This window comes from Podarcis erhardii, assembly GCF_964252035.2.
Source record: "Podarcis erhardii genome assembly, chromosome: 8".
In the NCBI taxonomy this organism is placed as follows: Eukaryota; Metazoa; Chordata; class Lepidosauria; order Squamata; family Lacertidae; genus Podarcis; species Podarcis erhardii.
The window spans coordinates 85,802,016-85,824,691 of NC_138499.1; the positions used below are offsets into that span (position 1 = coordinate 85,802,016).

Here is a 22,676-nt window from a genome sequence, read left to right on the forward strand (position 1 = left end):
AACAAGCATCAGGTGCAAGGAGATTTTGGCATGGGCCTTGTGTTCAAAGAAGAGAAGTCAGAGGACGTACAGCCCCATTTGAATACTGGCTCTCAATTTCCCTTTTCCCTGACTTGCAGACTTAGCAAGTCTTCAAAAACTGAGCACAATATGCTTGCTTCACATTGAAGTGTCTGGCAAAAATGTCTAAGGGTTGGGTAGAAGCAAATACCAGAGGGTCTTTAGAGTATTTGATCCCTTACACATCACTGCGTATTTAGCTCTATTTAAATGTAATTACAATCTAATCTAGAGCCGTTTAAAAGCTGACAGAGTGCTGGCACTTGATATGTTCCCTCTTTTGTAATTGCCCCTTGCGTAGGAAGTAGAAAACTCTTGGTTCGTTTCCTCTTTATTGCCTTTGAGGGATTCTAATGTCCCAACAGTTCTGTTAATAAAAATTACTGCAATAGGTTTTAATTGCCCTAGTTCAAAGTTTAAAGAAAAGCTTTGTCTGAGTTGTGCAGAAGAAAGTGGGCTTAATAGAGCCCTGTGTAATGTTGTACAGTGGTACCTCGGGTTACAGACGCTTCAGGTTACAGACTCCGCTAACCCAGAAATAGTACCTCGGGTTAAGAACTTTGCTTCAGGATGAGAACAGAAATCACACGGTGGCAGCGGGAGGCTCCATTAGTTAAAGTGGTACCTTAGGTTAAGAACAGTTTCAGGTTAAGAACGGACCTCCAGAACAAATTAAGTTCTTAACCCAAGGTTAAATTATAAAATTTTGCATGGGTAGGGTAGGCCCTGGTTTTCACATTTTAAAAGGTGTACATAATATACACAATTGAAATAATGTGCTGAAGTTGTCTAACTGTTTTCTCAGAGTGGCATTGGAGAAGGAATCAATTTAGCCCCAGTGTCCTAGTGAAATGCTGTCTCTGTGCTTCCACATTTTGAAATACAGGTTTTTCAGTTTTCTGAATACAGGGTGTATTTTGCTTGAGCACATTCAGCGTTACATACTTGACCCCCCCCCAGCAAAAAATTTAAAGAGGGGGAGCGGGTGCCTGGGGAGAAAAAGGTTTTGACGATCCCACCTGCCATTGAACCCAATGTGCTTCGACAATACAGTGGTACCTTGGTTTACGAACTAAATCCATTCCGGAGGTCCATTCTTAAACCAAAATGTTCTTAAACCAAGGCTTGTTTTTCCATAGCAGCGGGGGACTCGATTTACAAATGGAACACATTCAATATGTTCTGTTTCCAAGGCAAAGTTCACAAACCAAAACACCTACTTCTGGGTTTGCAGCGTTCTTAATCCAAGTTGTTCATAAACTAAGCTGTTCTTAAACCAATGTACCACTGTACAAGATTTTCTCTTTATGTTCTGTCCCTGGAACATAACCCCCATTTTAATTGAATATATCTCAAGCCTTTTCCTTTCCCCCAAAATTTCAAATAGTTATGTGTACCTTCTAAGGTAGGAAAACAGGCCAACAACAACAGTTGCAATCTTGGGCTGTGGCTTTTTCTGTACAACAACAATTTTTTTAAAAAAAATCCTATGTGGCAGGATATTGCTAAAGATCTGTAGGTGCCAGGGGCCTTGCCCCCCAAACGTTTCCAAGAAGGGGGCTACCCCCCCCATATCCCATGGTGACGTGCGTGCCACACAAGCAAGTGCGGCATGCGCAGATGATGTCAGCACATTGCTCCTGTAGAATCAACAAGTGTAAAAGCGAATTTACTGAGGTTAATGAGTAAAAACCTTCCATCTTAAAAACTTCCATTTTAAAAACCTTCCATCTTAAAAAGCAGAGAGATCACCTTACCAACAAAGGTCCGTATAGTTAAAGCTATGGTTTTCCCAGTAGTGATGTATGGAAGTGAGAGCTGGACCATAAAGAAGGCTGATCGCCGAAGAATTGATGCTTTTGAATTATGTTGCTGGAGGAGACTCTTGAGAGTCCCATGGACTGCAAGAAGATCAAACCTATTCATTCTGAAGGAAATCAGCCCTGAGTGCTCACTGGAAGGACACATCGTGAAGCTGAGGCTCCAATACTTTGGCCACCTCATGAGAAGAGAAGACTCCCTGGAAAAGACCCTGATGTTGGGAAAGATGGAGGGCACAAGGAGAAGGGGACGACAGAGGACGAGATGGTTGGACAGTGTTCTTGAAGCCACAAATATGAGTCTGACCAAACTGCGGGAGGCAGTGGAAGACAGGAGTGCCTGGCGTGCTCTGGTCCATGGGGTCACGAAGAGTCGGACATGACTAAACGACTAAACAACAACAACAACTTCCTTTTGAGACCGCCTGGGAATAAGCCATTTAGGTGCCACAGGAGGATGAAAGGGCAAAGCTCATTTGCAGATTTGTGGGCTTCCTCCCTCTCTCAAGGGCTAAGTGTGAATAGATGTGGAAAGCTAATCCCCCTTGTGGGTAATGAGCTTTAGTACATCAAAAGAGGGACCTTCCCTGGACCAGAATTATGTCAGGGGACAGGAAATCAGCTGGAGTTAAGAGTGAAGGAAGCAGAGAGGAAACATTATGCTGAGTTGTGCTCTGCAGTGCAAGTTAGGCAGCGGGATAAATATGGCATTGGGCTTATTGTTGCTGCTGCGGTGGAATCAGCTGGTGTGTTTTGGGATGCCCCAGTATTCTGCCTAATTCCTGAAGGAAACACTAACCCTGGATAGCATATCTGCAGCCCCTGGAATCTTGGGGGAGATTGGGGTGGCGTGTAACACTGGTGTCAGAAGTGGGACCTGTGTTTCCTAGCAGAAAAGGCCTGTGAGCATTTGTGAAGTCAAAATGGAGGGAGGAATTGAGGCACTCCTTGAAGAGTTCAGGTTGATGGAGCAGCAGTTGGACCAGCAAAAGGAGCAGCATTGTGTGCAATTAGCAGTGGTGGCACAAACAAAGCTGTGGCAGGGCCGGCGGTGGCGCAGTGGAACTGGCAACAGTGGGGACTTGCTTCACCTCGCCTCATGGAAGCCTTGCTAAGGGGGAAGCTTAGTAAATAAAAAATGTCCCGGCCTCTTCCTGGCCATCTGCGACAGAGCATTGTCCAAAGTCTGTGGCAGCCGCCTCACGTGGAATGGCTGCCTCTGAACTGGACCCTCCCGGCTTGTTCAGATAGTCACTAAACTCGGAACGCCATTTGCAGCCTTTGCAATTCTCTGCTGAAATCTGCGGCTCCAGCTTCCATTTAGACACGTGCAAGGTTACGGTTAGACACAGGGATGCGGGTGGCGCTGTGGGTTAAACCACAGAACCTAGGACTTGCCAATCAGAAGGTTGGCGGTTCGAATCCCCGCAACGGGGTGAGCTCCCGTTGCTCGGTCCCAGCTCCTGCCAATCTAGCAGTTCAAAAGCATGTCAAAGTACAAGTAGATAAATAGGTGCCACTCCGGCGGGAAGGTAAATGGCGTTTCCGTGCGCTGCTCTGGTTCGCCAGAAGCGGCTTAGTCATGCCGGCTCCCTCGGCCAATAAAGCGAGATGAGCGCTGCAACCCCAGAGTCGGTCACAACTGGACCTAATGGTCAGGGTTCCCTTTACCTTTACCTTTAAGGTTAGGGTGCCACTTTTCTCACTTGGATCTTGGCCATTGTCCATGAATTCCCCAGCTTCATTCAAACCAAGTAGCCAAATTACATTTTTACTTCTTGTAGTCTGTTTGTTGATTTCCTGCTTGAGGCCTTTGCCACTCCAGAGCTGCAGAACCCACTCTTTAAAAAGCGGGAGGGCGAGACGGGCAAACAGAAAACTGCGAGACAGTTTGTGGAGTGATACTTTTCTCTGTCCCCGTCCCCTTGGCTGGGCTCCAGACCTCGTCACCTTTGGGAAAACTCAGGCCTGGACTCGTCTTGCGCATGGCAACAAAGCACTCCATCGGCTGGACCTCCAGGGTGGCCTTTCATGAGGAAACGTTGGCGTCTGAGAGAGTGCTTGAGGAGAGTCTGGCCTCGCAGTCCTGGGGCGGAAGGAGAGAAATTGAGGCAGGGAGCTGAGAGTCAGGGAAGCTCTATGATTCAAATGCTGCCTCTGCCATGAACTCTGGAGGTGACCGTAAGCAAACCACGTTCTCTTCAGCCCACCCTTCTCTGCAACAAGGGGGTAAAAATACTATCTCACAGAGGCTGTTTTTGTTTTGTTTAGGATTACACAATGTTGTGTAGCATTTGGAAGGCTCTGCAAAGCCATCTTCTTCTTCTTTTTTTAAAAAATGAATTTTATTAGTATTTTCCACACAACAGCACGAAAGATATCAAAAAATAATAATACACAACACACAAAAATCAACATTCAAAAACTAAAACAAAACAACAAAACAACAAAAACAAATCCATATCTTACAAGTTAATACAGTGGTGCCCCGCAAGACGAACGCTTCGCAAGACGGAAAACCCGCTAGACGAAAGGGTTTTCCGTTTTGGAGGCGCTTTGCAAAACGAATTTCCCTATGGGCTTGCTTCACAAGACGAAATGTCTTGCGAGTTCCTGCGGTTTTTTCCCCATTCCCCCCCCCTTTTCCTAAGCCGCTAAGCCGCTTATCAGCTGATCCGCTGATAAGCCGCTTATCAGCGGATCCCCTAAAAGCCGCTAAACCGCTAATAGCGCTAATCCGCTAAGCTGTCAATGGGCTTGCTTCGCAAGATGAAAAAACCGCTATATGAAGAGCCTCACGGAACGGATTAATTCCGTCTTGCGAGGCACCACTGTATTATAAACACTAAAACAACAACAAGACACTGACTTCCACCAATCCCACAGCACCTCCTTTATCTCTCATTGTGTCTTTATCATCTCTATCCATTTCTTTATCATCTCTATCCTAACATCTAGCTATAAATCCTTCTTTCATATCCGTTCACTTCACAAGGTTATTCCAGACTCAGCCAGATTTCTGCCCTCGAACCTTGACTTTTGAGGTATTCATTTAGGAACTCTGCAAACCATCTTCAATGTCGCTGCTGTTTTTGAGTTGGCAATGTGAGGATGCAAAGTGCTTTTCGTAGGGTTAGAATTAAAAACTGTTTGGCGTCAGGACAAATGTGACACGTGGGAATATTCTTCAGTGTGCCCATTGCTAGGGCCCACCTAAACTGCAACCTGCAACTGGGACCCCTTTAAATGTTGTAACTATACATGGAGTGCGTGGCTTCTCATAATTGCAGAAGAGAGGGGATTTTGATAGATGCAACTTGTCGTGCAGAAGTGACAGAATCTGAGCTTGTGGAATTCATTCAGTTGTGGATGATGTGATCGGGGTGGCCTTCTGGAATTCACTCTTTGACCCAGTTGTGGATGATGTGACCAGGGGGGTGGGGGCAGACCTCTGTGTTGGATGAAACCTATAGGGCTGCCCCATCTGGTCCACAATCTCCATTCGTCATCTGCCCCCCGCCCCCATTCAACCTGGCAGATATTGCAAGCCAGTCAGGTATTGGGATATTTTGCTTTCAGTGGACGGTCCCCTTTCCCATGTTGTGCTATTTGTTGTTATAAAGATTCACTGGACCAATTTCTGTGGCTTCAGCATTCTGAACCAGTTTGCTTTCTCTGCAGTTTACTTCCTGAGCTGCAGAGATAGAAACCAGTGAATTTCCTGGAAGATAATGATTTTGATCTTTTCTCTTTCTCGGTGCCTGTCACACAGTCACTTCTAGGCAGCCTATCTGGGTTATGCTCAGATTGTGCTACTGACACTTTCCTTGAAATTAAAACAATGCCCAAACACTTCTTAAAAAAAAAAGCTTTTCCTTTCAGAACCTATAGCTAAAGAAGAATATGTGCAAAGTACTTATTCACAAAGCAGGGGCTTAGTTTTACTTAGTTGAAGATGACAGCTTCTTTCTTAAACATTCAAACAAACTGTGTCTTTCTTTCTTTCTTTCTTTCTTTCTTTCTTTCTTTCTTTCTTTCTTTCTTTCTTTCTTTCCACTCAGCGCTCTGTACATGACCCAGGTAGGCCATTCAGTTCCTTCTGAGAGGTTTCTCCTTTCTCCTTCCAGCAGATATCCCCTTCTTGCTTCTTTGGGAGAACATTAACCGGTAATTCTTTCGCCTCGCAAGACGAAATTAATCCGTTCCGCGAGTCTCTTCGTCTTGCGGTTTTTTCGTCTTGCGAAACACGGCTATTAGCGGCTTAGCGGCTATTAACGGCTTAGCGGCTTAGCAGCTTTAAGAAAAAGGAAACAAACTCGCAAGAACTCGCAAGACGTTTCGTCTTGCGAAGCAAGCCCATAGGGAAATTCGTCTTGCAAAGCACCTCAAAAAACGGAAAACTCTTTCGTCTAGTGAGTTTTTTGTCTTGCGAGGCATTCGTCTTGCGGGGCACCACTGTATTGTGTTGAGAGAGAGAGATAGAGAGAGAGAGAGAGAGAGAGAGAGAGTGAGTTACACTGTCTCTTCTTCAGTATTCATGGGAATGTGGCCCTTTAGATACAGTCATACCTCAGGTTAAAATAGCTTCAGGGTGAGCATTTTCAGGTTGCATCCTGCGGCGACCCGGAAGTAACGGAACGCGTTACTTCCGGGTTTCGCCACTCGCGCATGCACAGATGCTCAAAATGACGTCATGTGCATGCACAGAAGCTGCTGATTGCGACCCGCACACGCGGAGACGCGGGTTGCGTCCGCTTCAGGATGCGAACGGGGCTCCGGAATGGATTCCGTTCGCATCCAGAGGTACCACTGTATTTGAAGATGGCTATCATAGTCTTCTGTTCTCCAGGCTAAACATACCCAGCTCAATCAGCGGTTGCTCATAAGGCTTAGTTTCCAGACCCTTGTTCGTTTTGGGATGTTCCAGCTTGTCAACACCCTTCTTCAGTTGTGGTGCCCAGAACTAGATGCAGCATTCCAGGTCTGACCAAGGCAGACTAGAGTGGGACTATTACTTTCCTTGATCGGACGCTATATTTCTGTTGATGCAGCCTAGAATAGCATTAGCTTATTTGCTGCTGCATCACCCTGTGGACTCATGTTAAGCTTGTGGTCTACGAAGACCCCTAGATCTTTTTCACATGTGCTACTGGCAAGCCAGTGTCCCCGATCTTAAATTGTGCAGCTGGTTCTTCCTGTGTAGAACCTTTTATTTTTCCCTATTGAAATTTGTTAACTTTTTCTGCTGCTGCTGCAGTGTGTTAATGTTAGGATCGTCCTTCTCGCGTGTAGGACCCTGGCAGAGACACATGCCCGACTGGCATGTTCTCTCCCTCCTGATCATTCGTTCAAGAGCTTCAAAAGCTTTCTCCCGCCCGAACATCACAGCGACTGATACCAAGAGGCATCAGCACACTTAGGATCCTGCAGAGTATTTGCTCAATAGCTCAGCATTTTGGCTAATCTACTTTTATTTACATATAATACACTCGGAGCATTCAGACTTAGCTCCTTCCTCCTTCTCATCAGACAGCAAAGGACAATAGTCCCACATCACGGAACACAGTAACATAAACATCCTGTCTCTGTCACTTCCCACACTGTGGACTGAAAACATACACTGTCATGTGACAGACAACAATCCCATGACTGCAAGCACAGAGCAAGAATCCTAACAGTTAAGCCATGCAAATCCAGCTTCACGCCTTTAACGAAAACCAAGATATGAGTCAACATCCCCAATCAGCCACAACAAACATAATTATATGTCCACATATGAACTGCAAGAGGCAACATGATAGCTTGGCTGAGAGGTGGGTTCAAATGGTCTCCTCCACCCCCATTGCTCAGTCCAGACGCTGAGGTCCAGCTCCAAGGGCCTTCTGGCAGTTCCCTCACTGCGAGAAGTGAGGTTACAGGGAACCAGGCAGAGGGCCTTCTTGGTAGTGGCGCCCGCCCTGTGGAATGCCCTCCCATCAGATGTTAAGGAAATAAACAACTATCGGACTTTTAGGAGACATCTGAAGGCAGCCCTGTTTAGGGAAGCTTTTAATATCTGAAGGATTATTGTATTTTAATATTTTGTTGGAAGCTGGCCAGAGTGGCTGGGGAAACTTACGAAGTATTTGATTTGTGGGTGCCATTTTTGCTAAACTCTGGTTAATTTTAACAATGGTTAATTAAAGCAAGCCAGCTTAATAAATGATGGTTTGAATTAGCCCAAAATCTGTCCAAGTTCAGACAGCACTGCAGGCTGCAGTTCATCTAAAACGCTAAGTAGAAAGTTCCAAACTCCTCCTTGCAGCCATGGCAAAGAAGGAGAGAGAACCTTATGAACCTACAGATTTGCTGCAGCTCTTTTTTGCAACACTAAACACTATGGTTTAAACTTACAGCATTACATACAAATTAGCCCATAGTGGGCAAAGCAGTTTGCGATCTTGCTGCCACTTTAACTAGATGGTATGGTTTGCAGACTGTCACGAACTTCAGCATCTCTTAGTTTTTCAGGATTTATGAGCGTGCGACAAATTTAGCTGTAGCTTCACTATGCAAAATTAAGTTTGTTTCTTCCATTTTTAGGAAGTCCAGCGTATTATTATTGGTAAGGATCAGTCAAGATCAGATAAATGTAAGTATGACAGTGGCTTCATTACTTGATATTATTTAAATCTTATGAGATTTATGTGGTGATTTTAACAAGATGTCTTGCTTTTAGCTACAATGGGAGCATCATGGCTAGATTTGCCCAAGAAAAACAAGCCTGACAAAGCACCCTTTGCCCATCTCATAATCGATGGCAATAAAATTCCAGCTGGTAAGCTCCTTTTTCATCTTGTTTCTATGAGTATTATGGTGTCTGATTTGGGCCAGTTTACGTTATTGTGCAAAACCATGGTTAAGAACACTCAACTATGGTGTGGTGTGATGTCTGAATGGATAAACCATTGTTTGAAGTTGGCTTGCAAAGTAGAATCTGGTTATGATTTGAAGTTGGCTTGAAAACCTTGGTTTGCATTGACTGTAGCTTCATGGGAAATCCGAATTGACAAACCATTTTAATGGTAATTGTCTCCTTTCATTGCCTAGAATGGTGAACTGAGCAGATGGAAAATGAAATGAGACAAACAGCTCTAACCTGTTGTTTTATTTGTAAATTTGGGAGGGCAAGCCACAGGTTGAATTGAACTAGGGTTTATGCAAATCATTGGTTTGCTGTAGCTGAAGTTGAGCCAATATATAAACAAGTATGAAAATAGATACTTTAAACTTCTAAATTAAGCTTTCATTAAGTCCAAACTGTTGTGTAGTTTTTGTAAGATGGCAAAACTTCCGTGAGGCCTCCTGATTTCAGATTTCCCTCACCCCCAGTAAGGCATGTAATTATTCAACTTTGCATAAAGTTGGAAAAATCTTGCAGTGGAAATTCTGGAAAGCAAGGACGCATTGGTCAGCAGTGGTCATGACCACAATTCATGAAATATTCCAAGCTAATATGATAGTTGATCCACAAGCATGTCTCCTAAATTATGTCAATAATTTGTAGGGCTGGAATAGTAAGGGCATACTTCCCATTATCTGGGTTATCTTGACTCTGGTGTGTTTCCAGAATAGAGGATGAAAAAGGAAATGTTTTAAAATGGTCTTTCCCTTTTAATGCAGGCTTCTGTTGAGTAAATTGTATTGTTAGTTATATGGTGGCTTCTGTTGATTAAATTGTAAGTTATGTTACACTTCCTTCAACAACTCCAAAATACATATATGTTCAATTTGGGTAGTATGAATGTTCACTTAAAAGGTAAGGTAAAAAAGGTAAAGGACCCCTGGACGATTACGTCCAGTCAAAGGCGACTATGACTATGTAGCTCTCATCTCGCTTCAGGCCGAGGGAGCCGGTGTTTGTCCACAAACAGCTTTCCAGGTCATGTGGCCAGCAGGACCAAACCGCTTCTGGCGCAGCGGAACACAGTGACGGAAACCAGAGCATACAGAAACACCATTTACTTAAAATGAATTGATGATTAATTGGCTAAAATCAGATGACAGTTATGATTCTCTTCTGACCACTTCCGTCTGTCCAAGTGGAATCCAATATTCTTAGCCACACTTCACTGAATGGATAGCCTAATATTGTGGAAAACCTATAATCTGTATAATCTGCTCTCTGTCCCTACCCACATCCCATTTTGAAACAGCTGGGGAACATAGTAATCCTTCAGCTGGGGCCAAGAGATGAGCATCTCTGTGCATGAGTGTCCTTAAATGGCCATCTGAGTTTGCTTCCCCAGGCATAGCTAGAAGTGTCATTGAATCATAGATTTGTGGAGTTGGAATGAGACCAGAGAAATTGAGGAAATTAAGTTAAGAGAGATTTAAGAGTATAGTCAAGTTGAAGGCTCCGGACATTACACATTAAAAAGCTTCTCTATGCAGGGCTGCCTTAATAACAGTAAAACCAATTCTAGGTATACACCAACTCATGGCTGCAAAAACAATATATTATCCACCTGTGACATTAAACTTAAAATAAGATATACATTTTCTTATCTGTTTCCCTCATAGGTACCAAAAAAGTGAACCTTACATCTTGGCATCACGACAAAGGCTGGGCAAACATAAGGAATATGACATTCAGTGATGGAAAATTGGAAGTCAATCATGATGGCTTTTATTATCTGTACACCAATGTATGCTTTAGACACCATGAAGCTTTGGGAAACGTAACTGGACAAATTCTGCAGTTGATGGTATATGTCATAAAAACAGATGCTAAAAGGAGAAACCCTGTAGTTTTGATGAAAGGAGGAAGTACAAAGAATTGGTCAGGAGACTCAGAATTTCATTTTTATTCTGTAAATGTAGGAGGGTTTTTCAAACTGAAATCTGGTGAAATAATAAGTATCCAGGTATCGTACCCATCATTACTGGATCGCTCTCCAGAAGGAACTTACTTTGGGGCCTTTAAAATAAGGGATGTCGATTGAGGAAGGGGAAGTAGCCTATTCATTCAACTGGACCAGATTATGGGAGATGTGATGGAATGGCTTTTAGGATCCAATTGTACAGGAACGATCATTTCTCCCTAGACCAGGGGTAGTCAGTGTGGTGCTCTCCATCTTTTCTCGGACTACAACTCCCATAACTACTGGCCATTGGAGAGGCTGACTAGGGGCTGATGGGAGTTGTACCCCGAGAACATCCAGTGAGACCACATTGGCTATCCTTGTTGCAGACAGTCTTCTCTATAGCCCAATTGCACTTAGGATAGTTCATTTTCCAATGCTCAATTTGAAATTTATTTGTGAAGATCTGGGTTGTGGATTTGGGATATGTGGATATAAATTGGCATCAGTCCATAATAGCATCTAAACTATTTTTTTTTAGAGACGTACTTGAAAATCTGAGCACACTTTTCGTGATGCTCAAGAAACAAAAGGTGGAATCCAGACTAGGTTAGTTGCATGCAAGTTCCATAGAAATCAACAATGAAAACTCCCATATATTTTGGGGGAACTAAATGCAACTAACTTACAAAACCATCCTGTACATATCTACTCAGAAGTAAATCTCAAGGAGTTCAATGGGGCTTACTCCTAGGTAAGTGTGTAAAGGATTCCAGCTTTCCTTTTGATGGAAGATTTAGAAGTGTGGATTTTTAACATTTGGTTTGTTTTGCATGTTTGGTCTGCAAAGCAACCTGTGCACTGATGGCACTTTTAAATAAACATTAGTACTATTTTCCCCCCGAAACCAAAGCATTTGAAAAGCCAGTTTTATTTTGCCCAGTTTAAAAGTCTCTCTAGACCTGGATTCAGGGGAAATGTTAGAATCTTTAATTAAAAATAGAATTGCCACTTCTCCTTGTTTGTTTTCCAGATGATGAAAATATTTGTTCTTCTGCAGGCAGAATTGCATCTTGTGTGTGTTGTATTTTGTACCTATGTGCCTTAAGTGGTTTTCTTTTTGTTCCACTCCCCCCAACCCGCACTGGCTAAGGGGTATGCCGCCAAAGGTTCCAGTGTTGTACATTTTGTAACTTCTGTCACTGAAGTTGTTCCTGATTTGCATGTTGCCACATGCTTTTCTCCTGCAATGTAAGAGTGCTTTTACTGTTGTGATGGAAGACCAGCAATGAAAAAGGGAAACGTTATTGCTTATCTAGGTGACACTGGAAGTGTGGGGTGATTGACTATTCGACAGTGCAGTGATAATGAGGACATCCCATTTTTTAAAAGGTTACATACATCTACCAAGAGTTTAAGTGCCTTTCTAAACATACAGTGGTGCCTCGCAAGACGAAAATAATCCGTTCCGCGAGTCTCTTCGTCTAGCGGGTTTTTCGTCTTGTGAAGCATCCCTATTAGCGGCTTAGCGGCTATTAGCGGCTTAGCGGCTTAGAAAAAGGGGGGGGGGAGGGAAAAAACTCGCAAGACTCGCAAGACGTTTTCGTCTTACGAAGCAAACCCATAGGGAAATTTGTCTTGCGAAGCGCCTCGAAAAACGGAAAACTCTTTCGTCTAGGGGTTTTTTCGTCTTGCGAGGCATTCGTCTTGCGGGGCACCACTGTACCATATTTTCCTGTCTATAAGACGCCCCCATGTATAAGATGCCCCATATTTTTGGGGACTCAGATGTAAGAAAATGGGGGGGGGGAGAGATGTATCTGTGTATAAGATGCCCCCTAATTTTTGAGGGGGGGAACCAAGTCTTATACACAGAAAAATACAGTAGTTGAGTTGGATCCAGACTAAAGTTAGTTGAACTTTGGCTCCATTGAAATCAGTGGAAAACGTTAATCATAACTTCAGTCCCATTGATTCTGGTAGGAATTAAATTCAGCTAATTTAATCTTGATGTAACCTGTAATGTCTAGAAACACATTTAACATACAGGTCCTCTCATCAAAGATCCAGGGTTGTCAGTGTGTCATAACCGGTGTTTGCTGCCTTGAAATGCGTACTGCGTAATCAGTGCGCTGAGCAATGGCTTTTCGGAAAACAGCAACCTGGGTTTAGCAAACGAGCTGTTCAATGATGTAACGGCAGACCCAAGAACTGTCCCCACTTGGCGTGTTAAGAGGTGCTAATAAAATATAGTTAGGTGTGGGATGGTGTTGGTTGTTCCTTACAAGAAGTAATCTTTAAAGCAGCGGTTCTCAATCTGTGAGTCCCTAAATGTTGTTGGACTACAACTCCCATCATCCCTGAGCTCTGGCCTTACTAGCTAGGGATGTTGGGAGTTGTAGTTCGACAACATCTGGGGACCCAAGGTTGAGAAAAGCTGCTTTAAAGCATGAAGCGTTTGACATGAGTCCATCAAAATGAATTCAGCATGCTTTCTTTAAAAAAACTTAAATTGCTCAATAGGAGCTAGAGCACAGGTCAGCAACTAGTTCGAATGCTGGGACCACCTCTCCCCGTTTTCTGAGCTTCCAGCCTTCTTTGTATGTCACAACTTCCCTGTAATTTCACATGCTTTCAGTACGAAACACCTTCCCTTCTGTGTGCCACCGTGTCTTTCTGCTACAGAAAGGGTGCAGAATTACTAAGCGCTGGAATTCTGCTGGCTTGGTTTATGTGCAACAACCAAGCCTCAGGTTCATACACCCCCCACCTGCCCTTCACATAGAAGAGAAGGAGATTTAATGCTTCGGTGCTTTGACTAGAAGAACATGGAGTTTGTAAACCTGGTCTTCTTAACCCAGCGCAGAAGCTTTTGATCTGTGTTCCTGGAGATGTATGTCCCTTCTTCCCTGCAGTCATGCCACGAAAAAGGTTCCTGTGGCATGCACAATATACCGTATTTTTCGCCCCATAAGATGTACCTGACCATAATATGCGCCTAGTTTTTAGAGGAGGAAAACAAGAAAAAAAATATTCTGAACAAAACCGTGGATGTATGATTTTTGTGGTTCATGCTGTGGCCACGGACATGTGATTTGACGGTGAGTTTGGGGTAGCCCAATGCAAAAATCCTGAGAATCCTTGTGGATCTGTGGTTTGTAACCACATTTTTCGCCATTCCGGCCCCACAAAACAGTGGATGTGTGGTTTTTTTGGTGCAGGCTGTAGCCATGGACATGCTATATGATCTGTGGTGAATTTGGGGTGACCCAATGTAAAAATCCCGAGGATCCATGGGCTTTTACCTCCCCCCTTCCAGGCAGCCTCCTTTATCTCTAGCGTTCCTTATCTCCCAGCTGATCGCTTAGCAACCAGCTGCTTCTTTTCAACTCTCCCTTCCCTCTTGTTTGCCTTAAGTGTCTTTTCCTTAGCTGGAGCAGTTTTTTGCTCCTCCTTTTCTTCTAATTTCTCTCCTCATTGCTTTAGTCTTCCTGTCTCCTCTCCTTGCAAGTTTGCTGTCTTTACCCCCCTCACCGGCAGCCTCCTGTATTGCTAGCATCCCTTATCTCCCTCCCCAATTGCTTGCCCATTAGCGGCTTTGTTTCAACACCTACTTCCCTCTTTCAAAAGAGAGAGCATGATCTGCTTTTCTCCTCTGGGCAATTCGGCTCCAGGGACCACACATTCGCCCCATAAGACACACAGACATTTCCCCTTACATTTTAGGAAGAAAAAAGTGCTTCTTATGGAGCAAAAAATACGGTAACTGCAGGTCAGAATCAACTTCTTAGTCATTAGCTGATAAAATTATTTGAGGCTGGCCTGTTCTGTTAAGCTTCTTGCGATTCTCTGGTTCTGCAGTTGGCTTGCCATTGTACAAGGAAGGATAGGAGTCCCACACATTCAGCATTGAGCCTTTCTAATTTGAAAGGAAGTCCTGCCAATGGATTCTCAGCATCATGCAGAACTTGCAAATACATAGGTTTCCAAAAAAAAGAAGGCAAAATGGGTATTTTTATATTCTGTAATATCAAGTTATATTTCAGGTGTATGTTTTGTTTGAAAAAAAATCTGTAATTTATATTTGTCCTAAAGTATTTGATACAAAATATTTAAAAACTTACTGTATGTGTATTTAATGTTTGAAAATTGTACAGACATGGATAACTGGTGCACTTTGTTAATCCCGTTGGGGGAAAACTGCAGCTAATATGATCATTTGCCACTAGCAAATGTGATGTTTCTTGGTGTTTTATTAATTTAACAGCTTCTCTTCGATCTGATCAGTGTTAGTGAGAAGTCAAGGGCCAAGTATCATTAGACAACTGTTGATAATTTTAGGTACTTTTCGCATCTCCAAAATTCTTCATTCTAGCAAAGTCCTTCCATGTCATGTTGAAATTCTTGAGGGGGGAAAAATTGGGTTCTTTCAGGAAGGACTGAGAAATGGCAGCAATATTTTCAAGATTGTGCCTTTGAATTAGATTAACACCATACAGCTGGGAATATGGAAAAGTATACAGCAGACAAAGAGATTTGTTAAGAGTATTTATGTAATTTTTCAACAGACATTTTATCCTATTGCAAATGTTGCAATACTGTAAATGCTGTAATAGATTTTTTGCAATACAAACCTTTTCCAATAAATACATAGAGGCCCATGTTACTATTATTTTATATTGTATAATAAGCATTGCTTTTGAATGCTATGACTTTTTTTATAAACACATTTCTAAGAAAAAGAGTTTGTGGTTTGCATTTCTCTTCTGCCCCCACATCCTTTCTCTGTAGATTTCTTATCTTAGTAATAGCACTATACCATGTTGGAGCAAAGGATTATAACAAATGTGATTGCTATTAGTTTGAAACCTATGGAATGCAAATTCTCTTAACTGTGAGCAGCATAAATTCAAATAATGCCAAACCTACACAACTAGTCCTGCTGTCTTTAGGTTAGTGGCTAGCTGAGCAAATTATGGCAGAGTATATTCAGCAGAGTTGGGGGTCAGGAACTGAATACTATCTGAGCCAGGAATCCCTCAGCTACAACTGAGATCTGCCGTCCCCTAAGCTCCTCACCTGGTGGATCTTTCCATAGGATTGCCCCCTACATTACTACATTATTAAGTGGGGTGATAAAGCAAGGATTTTGTTCTCAAGAAATGCACTTCAGGAATTGAACAATGTAATGAAAATTCTTTTTTTTCAGGTGGTGGGTCTTTCCCATTTGAGATATGTTTGTGTTTTTGCTCCATTTTTTTGTCAGTTACAGCATGTGTACAGTCAATCTCCTTCTCTGCATTTTGGCAACTGGGTCATAGTTTGGGTAATGGCTCAAAGAAGGAAACTAGAGGGTCTAAATTGAAAAACAAACAAACAATTTACACATTGTTATCTGCTCGTGATATTATTCCTTTTTTTGCTTTTCAGTAAATTTTGCTGCAAAAATAATATGTCAGACTTCGGAAATCAGTAATTAAACCAAACTGAATTATCTTAGATAGACTGTGGCTTGGGTGTGTGTACTGGACCATGCAAAACAAGGGTAATTGAGAATTCAATCTAGCATTTTCTGTTTGTGTCTATATGAGAGACACAGGGTTTTTTTTTTAATAGCTGTAGGTCATCTTAGGTTAGGAAGGAATGAAATTTGGTCAAGTGTGGGCTGGCTACCAACATGAGACAGTCTGTATCAACAATGGGAATGGGATAGTTACCAAAACAGCAGCAAGACCTTCGGACTCCCATTTTCCTTTCCTGGAGAGAGGACAAAAAACAAAGGTTTGTAAGCCACTTAAATAAGCAGACTGAAGAATGTGCTATGAAATGTCTTCCATTTGAGTGTAATTGTAATTGTAGCTGCCTGATTGTTGGCAATAATCATTCTGGCACTCTGGCCATCCTTTTATTGAATGGTCTACAGAAGTCTGAAATGGAGTAGCTCTATTTTGCACATTGGGAAAGTTGAGTCACTTTTCCTAAAATGTATACTGGGCAAGCCCCCAGCCATAGTTAAAGCACATTTAGATGTAATTACTTTGAATGGGAGAATGAGGGAGCAAACTTATGCACAAGAAGCTGACGTAAAGCAAGCTAGCGTAACTGAAGCTGGAGTAAAGTTACACCGGATCCAAACCCTGTTCAGCAGCAGGGCTGTTGCTCCTGCTTTGCCTAAGCCTGGTGGAAGGAAAACAGCCTTTGAAATAGTGTTCTACATCAGGTTGCCAGGTCATGTGACTGAGCTGAGCATGCTTAGGATCCAGCCTAAGTACAGTGGTGCCTCGCAAGACGAAATTAATCCATTCCGTGAGGCTCTTCGTATAGCGGTTTTTTCGTCTTGCGAAGCAAGCCCATTGACAGTTTAGCGGATTAGTGCTATTAGCGGTTTAGCGGCTTTTAGCGGATCAGCTGATAAGCGGCTTAGGGCTTAGGAAAAGGGGGGGGAGGGAAAAAACCCCACAGGAGCTCGCAAAACATTTTCGTCTTGCGAAGCAAGCCCATAGGGAAATTCGTTTTGCGCAGCGCCTCCAAAACGGAAAACCCTTTCGTCTAGCGGGTTTTCCGTCTTGCGAGGCGTTCGTCTTGCGGGGCACCACTGTACCACTCCCAGAACACCCATTTCAGACCCTCCAAGTGTCCCTATTTTTCAGGGACAGTTCTGGATTTATACAAGGCACCCCGGTTTCTGATTTGATCTCAGAATGTCTTGCTTTTCCTTAGGACGTCCCTGTTTTCATCGGAGAAATTTCGGAGGGTATGGAGTTATCCGACCCCCCTAGCCATCTGAAGGTCGCCCTGTATAGGGAAGTTTTTTTAAAAAATGTGCAATTTTTAAATGTTTTTATATAGGTTGGAAGCCACCCAGAGTGGTTGGGGCAAATAGTATGGGAGGGGAGGGGATAAATCGTAAAAATACGGTTATGGAATAGGACGTCTCTATTTTCATTGGAGAAATGCTGAAGGGTTTGTGGGGTGCTTACACCAGTCTTGGCTCAGCCAGGATGAACAAGTTATGTTGGTGTATCTTCTGTTGATAATAATATTAATTTTTTATTTATACCCTGCCCTCCCTGGCCAGAGCCGGGCTCAGGGCTGCTAACACCAGTAAAATTACAATAAAAACATAATAGGGGAGGGGAAAAAAATAAATTTAAAATACAGGTTAAAAATACAATTTAAAATGCAGCCTCATTTTAATAATAGCCCATAGATCAAAACCATAAGGGGAGGGAAACATAAGGGTCAGACTGAGTCCAAACCAAAGGCCAGGCGGAACAGCTCTGTCTTGCAGGCCCTGCGGAAAGATGTCAAGTCCCACAGGGCCCTAGTCTTTTGTGACAGAGCGTTCCACCAAGTTGGGGCCAGTACTGAAAAAGCCCTGGCCCTAGTTGAGACCAATCTAACCACCTTGCGACTTGGGACCTCCAAAATGTTGTCATTAGTGGACCTTAAGGTCTTCCACGGGGCATACCAGGAGCCAGGATTGGAGACTTAATGCTGACACACAAAGTATTATTATTTTAAAATCAAGACTCCCTGCTCTCTGCTCTGCTCCTCCTTTCTTCCTGGCCAGGGTAGCCCTGCAGCTACGAGCTGCCCAAGGGAAGAGGACGGCAGTGGTAGCCATGGAGAGGCAATGGGATGTTTCCTAGTAGCCATTGCCTCAATCGCCCAGGACAAGTGGTGGCACTGGCGAAGGAAATAGGAACATTCCGGGATCAAATCAGAAGCCAGGGTGGCTTTCATAATTCTGGGACTATCTTGGCAAATAGGGACACTTGAAGTTATGGGGAATGTCCTCTCCAGTCCTCTTTTGCACTCTATGCAGGAAGGTAGAGATATTTTGGGGGGTGGGGAAGCAGTGTTCACAACACAGTGCTTTTCACATGGGTTGATATTTCCTGTTTAGGGCTTCCATTGAAACGGTATCTGCCAATTGCATGCCCATCTGACTCAAAGCTGTGAGTTCTCGAGCTGGAGAACACAATACCTGAGAAAACTGATGGTTGGGAGAAAATAAGGGAAGATACTGAGGCAGTTTTAGGAATGCTGGGGGTGGGGGGTGGGGCAGATCCCACTCCAGGGTTATTTGAAGGATCTGGAAATGATGTGGTTATTTAACCAGAGCCAGTCCACCACCAGCAGTCTGAGGTTTTGTGAAGATAAACACATTATTTACCTGTATATAACTGTTGTTTTTCAATGGTTGAGTTGTCCTGCAGGATTTGAGCTCAACTGTAAATTTAGTTTGAGTAAAAATACTTCCCCTCACTACTATCATTTTCTTGCTTTTGCCTTCATGTGCTGAAGCACTTGCTCACCCATCATTTTGCCTTCAGCAGCTCATCCTATAAATTACTTTATCTGTAGTGGTTCCTCCCCTCTCTCTGCTGGGCTTGCCTCCCATACTGAACACCACAAAATTGAGACATATGATTGCTTCTACCCACATCCTTTCAATTAAGACTCTCTACTGGACGGCTCTTTCAAACATATTCCCCACCCCCCCCGGTCCCATGTATACTTCAGCTGCAATCGTGTACACATCGTAAAGGTAAAGGGACCCCTGACCATTAGGTCCAGTCGTGACCGACTCTGGGGTTGTGGCGCTCATCTCGCTTTATTGGCCGAGGGAGCCGGCATACAGCTTCCAGGTTATATGGCCAGCATGACTAAGCCGCTTCTGGCGAACCAGAGCAGCGCACGGAAACGCCGTTTGCCTTCCCGCCGGAGCAGTACCTCTTTATCTACTTGCACTTTGACGTGCTTTCAAACTGCTAGGTTAGCATGAGCAGGGACTGAGCAACGGGAGCTCACCCCTTCGCAGGGATTCGAACAGCTGACCTTCTGATTGGCAAGCCCTAGGCTCTGTGGTTTAGACCACAGCGCCACCCGCGTCCTGTGCACATCTTGCTTCAGCTCAAACCTCAGCTTCAGCTCAAACCTTCAGCTCAAATCTTGCAGGCTGAACAGAATGACTTCCCTGCAAGGGAATCCTTTGCCCCAAACGTTTCTCATAAGAGCTTGGCCATAAAAAGAGGCTGCGTCCCTACAGCTCAAGAGTGTTTCCCTGCTTCTGGGATCCACTGTGGGTTTCAAAGGGTGACAGCACTCCCCTCTCAGCCCCAGGATTGGTGGAACCCAGGAAGAACCTGTCATTAGCGAGTTGCATACGGAGGGAGACAATGTAATTACAGTGGGCAGAGTTTGGGGGTGATTCAGACATCTGTGACCTTTATGGAGAAAAATGTGAATGCAATTTGATTCTTCTGACCTGCTTTTAGTTTATATTGTGGTCAACGTCTTTCTAAAATGAAGTAATAGCTGCCAACACTATCCCCCAGTCGATCTAATTGTGCATTTTCCAGGGAAGGCTGTGAATACAGCCAGCCTGCCTGCCTGCAGACTGGTGTGAAGACGCAGCAAAAGGCATGCATCAGCAATGCCTGGCACAGGGAGATGGTGACAGTTATCTTATTTCTGCAGTCACGGGGTGCTGCTTTGCAGCGAGTCAGACTACAATGGTCCACCCAGGGCAGTGTTTTCTACCCTGAGTGGCAGCAGCTCCCCAGGGCGTCAGACGGGATTCTCCCCCAGCCCTTCCTGAAAACATCAGGAACTGAACCCGGGGCCTCTCACATGCAAAAAAAAACCTTTAAGGGCTGTCGCTACCTAAGTATCTAAAGTCTATGTGGGAAGATGGTGGAGGGTCTTCTCTGGTTTTTTTTTTGGGGGGGGGCATTTTAATCTTTATTGGTTTTTGGAGTACATCACAGTTAACCTTCTCCATCAAAAATATACACAAAAGAATAGACTGAAATGTTGGAAATAAAGTAAAGATAAATAATGAAGTATTGAGACTTCCCTTCGGCCCAACATAGGTCCTCTACCTTTCTAAGTTAACTGCATATTAAATAGTATCTAGTTAATATTTAACCATCATTTCCATAAGTTATGTCACATTGCAGGAGTCATTCAAGACCTGCCAAAAATTCCAGGTGTTTCGTTCCTAATTTTCCCCCGTTAATCTTGCCATCTCAGCATACTCAAATAATTTCATCTGCCATTCCATTTTTGTTGGTATGATGGCTTCTCTGATAATGTTAGATACTCCCAATAGCTTTTGTGATGTGATGGTTTGACTGGAATAGGTTCAGGACCAACAAAATCATCTGCTTTCTCCAAGGAGGCCTTATTTATTTAGGACATTTGCAGTTAGTTTAACGATGTCATGATAGCTACTAGTTTAGGTGGTTTTAAAAAGGAATTAAGACAACTTCATAGGACATGTGTGCAACCAAAGTCATCTGCTGTGCTCACAAGCCTTTTTGTGGCTGCAAATTCTCTGGGGTAGTACCCCAGAGTTGATCGCTGCAGAAAGAATGTCTGCATTTTATATATCTGTATGGAATTTAAGCCTTCTCCAAAAGATGGCACTGTTTGTTTGTACTCTACCTCGAACGCTGTGGGATACTGGAATCACTGTCTAAAGAAAACTCTGATAGGGTCAAAATATTATTTATTGAAAGATATCACAATTCTAGTGCAGTTTCAACACTTGTCTTTGCCATATCACTCATGTACATATTATGAATATGTTATGCACATAATATGTACATATTTTGCACATGGAGACAAGAACGGAACTTGCACAAAAGTATTAGCAAGGTTTTGAAACGATGACCCTGTCCTTACATTTGGGTTGACCATTGGTCCATCCAGCCCCCACAATGTCTTTTTAACTGATGGAAGATCTCTTGTGTCTCAAGAGTTTCTCAGTCTTGCTCAGCAAAGCAAATAAAGAAAGTTCTACTATAGATACAGCAACAGAACCTTCCCAGGAGCTGGTATGCTTCCATAACGCCCCCCCCCCCTCCCCACACACCTCCCAAAAGCGACTTGGGTTTGAGTGATTGGTTCATACTTACCTCACCTGTTTTTAAGTACAGATAATTTCTATAGCACCGATTAATTACGTGTGATCTGAAATTTCAAGCATTAGGAAAATACTCGCCAGGGGAATATGCCCTCCTTACCTTCTCTTCTATATGCCCTGATTCAAGACGTGTTTTAACCCAGAAGATACGTCACTTTTTCAGTCAGTGGAGCTTAGCTCTCTGATGCTAATTATTTCTGCAATCGTATCTGCCAGAAAAGTCATCATAGGCATTTTTAGGTGGGAGGCAATGCGGTAAAGTTACCAAAACTTGATATATTCCCCCCTCCCTCTGATATGGTGGCCAGCTACCTGAATGCTCTGACTTACAGTGGTGCCTCGCAAGACGAAATTAATCCGTTCCGTGAGTCTCTTCGTCTAGCGGTTTTTTCGTCTTGCGAAGCACGGCTATTGGCGGCTTAGCGGCTTAGCGGCTATTAAAGGCTTAGCGGCTTAGTGGCTATTACTGGCTTAGCGGCTTTAAGAAAAAGGAAACAAACTCGCAAGAACTCGCAAGACGTTTCGTCTTGTGAAGCAAGCCCATAGGGAAATTTGTCTTGCAGAACGACTCAAAAAACGGAAAACTCTTTCGTCTAGTGAGTTTTTCGTTTTGCGAGGCATTCGTCTTGCGGGGCACCACTGTATTTAGATACATCCTGTCATCTACAGCTTTATTAACATCTATCTACAATTCTACTAGCATCTCTCGGTACTGTGAATATCACCAAACTTACCTTTCGTTGGTATCTTCATGGCCACTGGGCCCATCACCTCCTGGCAAATAGAAGGGGAAGAAATGGAGGCAGTGAGAGATTTTACTTTCTTGGACTCCATGATCACTGCAGATGGTGACAGCAGTCACGAAATTAAAAGACGTCTGCTCCCTGGGAGAAAGGCGATGACAAACCTAGGCAGCATCTTAAAAAGCAGAGACATCACCTTGCCAACAAAGGTCCATATAGTTAAAGCTATGGTTTTCCCAGTAGTGATGTATGGAAGTGAGAGCTGGACCATAAA

The 22,676-nt window shown here is 43.5% G+C and overlaps 1 protein-coding gene across 1 annotated transcript in view; it reads left to right on the top strand.

The window, feature by feature from the left end:
* Positions 1 to 12,153, top strand: part of TNFSF11 (TNF superfamily member 11) — a gene marked incomplete at its 5' end in the record, with an annotated part of 31,528 nt that extends 19,375 nt beyond the window's left edge. Inside the window, 3 exons of the mRNA XM_081872872.1 lie at positions 8,463 to 8,511; positions 8,599 to 8,697; positions 10,443 to 12,153. Coding sequence (XP_081728998.1) covers positions 8,463 to 8,511; positions 8,599 to 8,697; positions 10,443 to 10,864 — 570 coding nt within the window. The 3' untranslated portion in view covers positions 10,865 to 12,153. The remainder of the gene's footprint in view (positions 1 to 8,462; positions 8,512 to 8,598; positions 8,698 to 10,442) is intronic.
* Between the last annotated feature and the right edge of the window lie 10,523 nt (positions 12,154 to 22,676).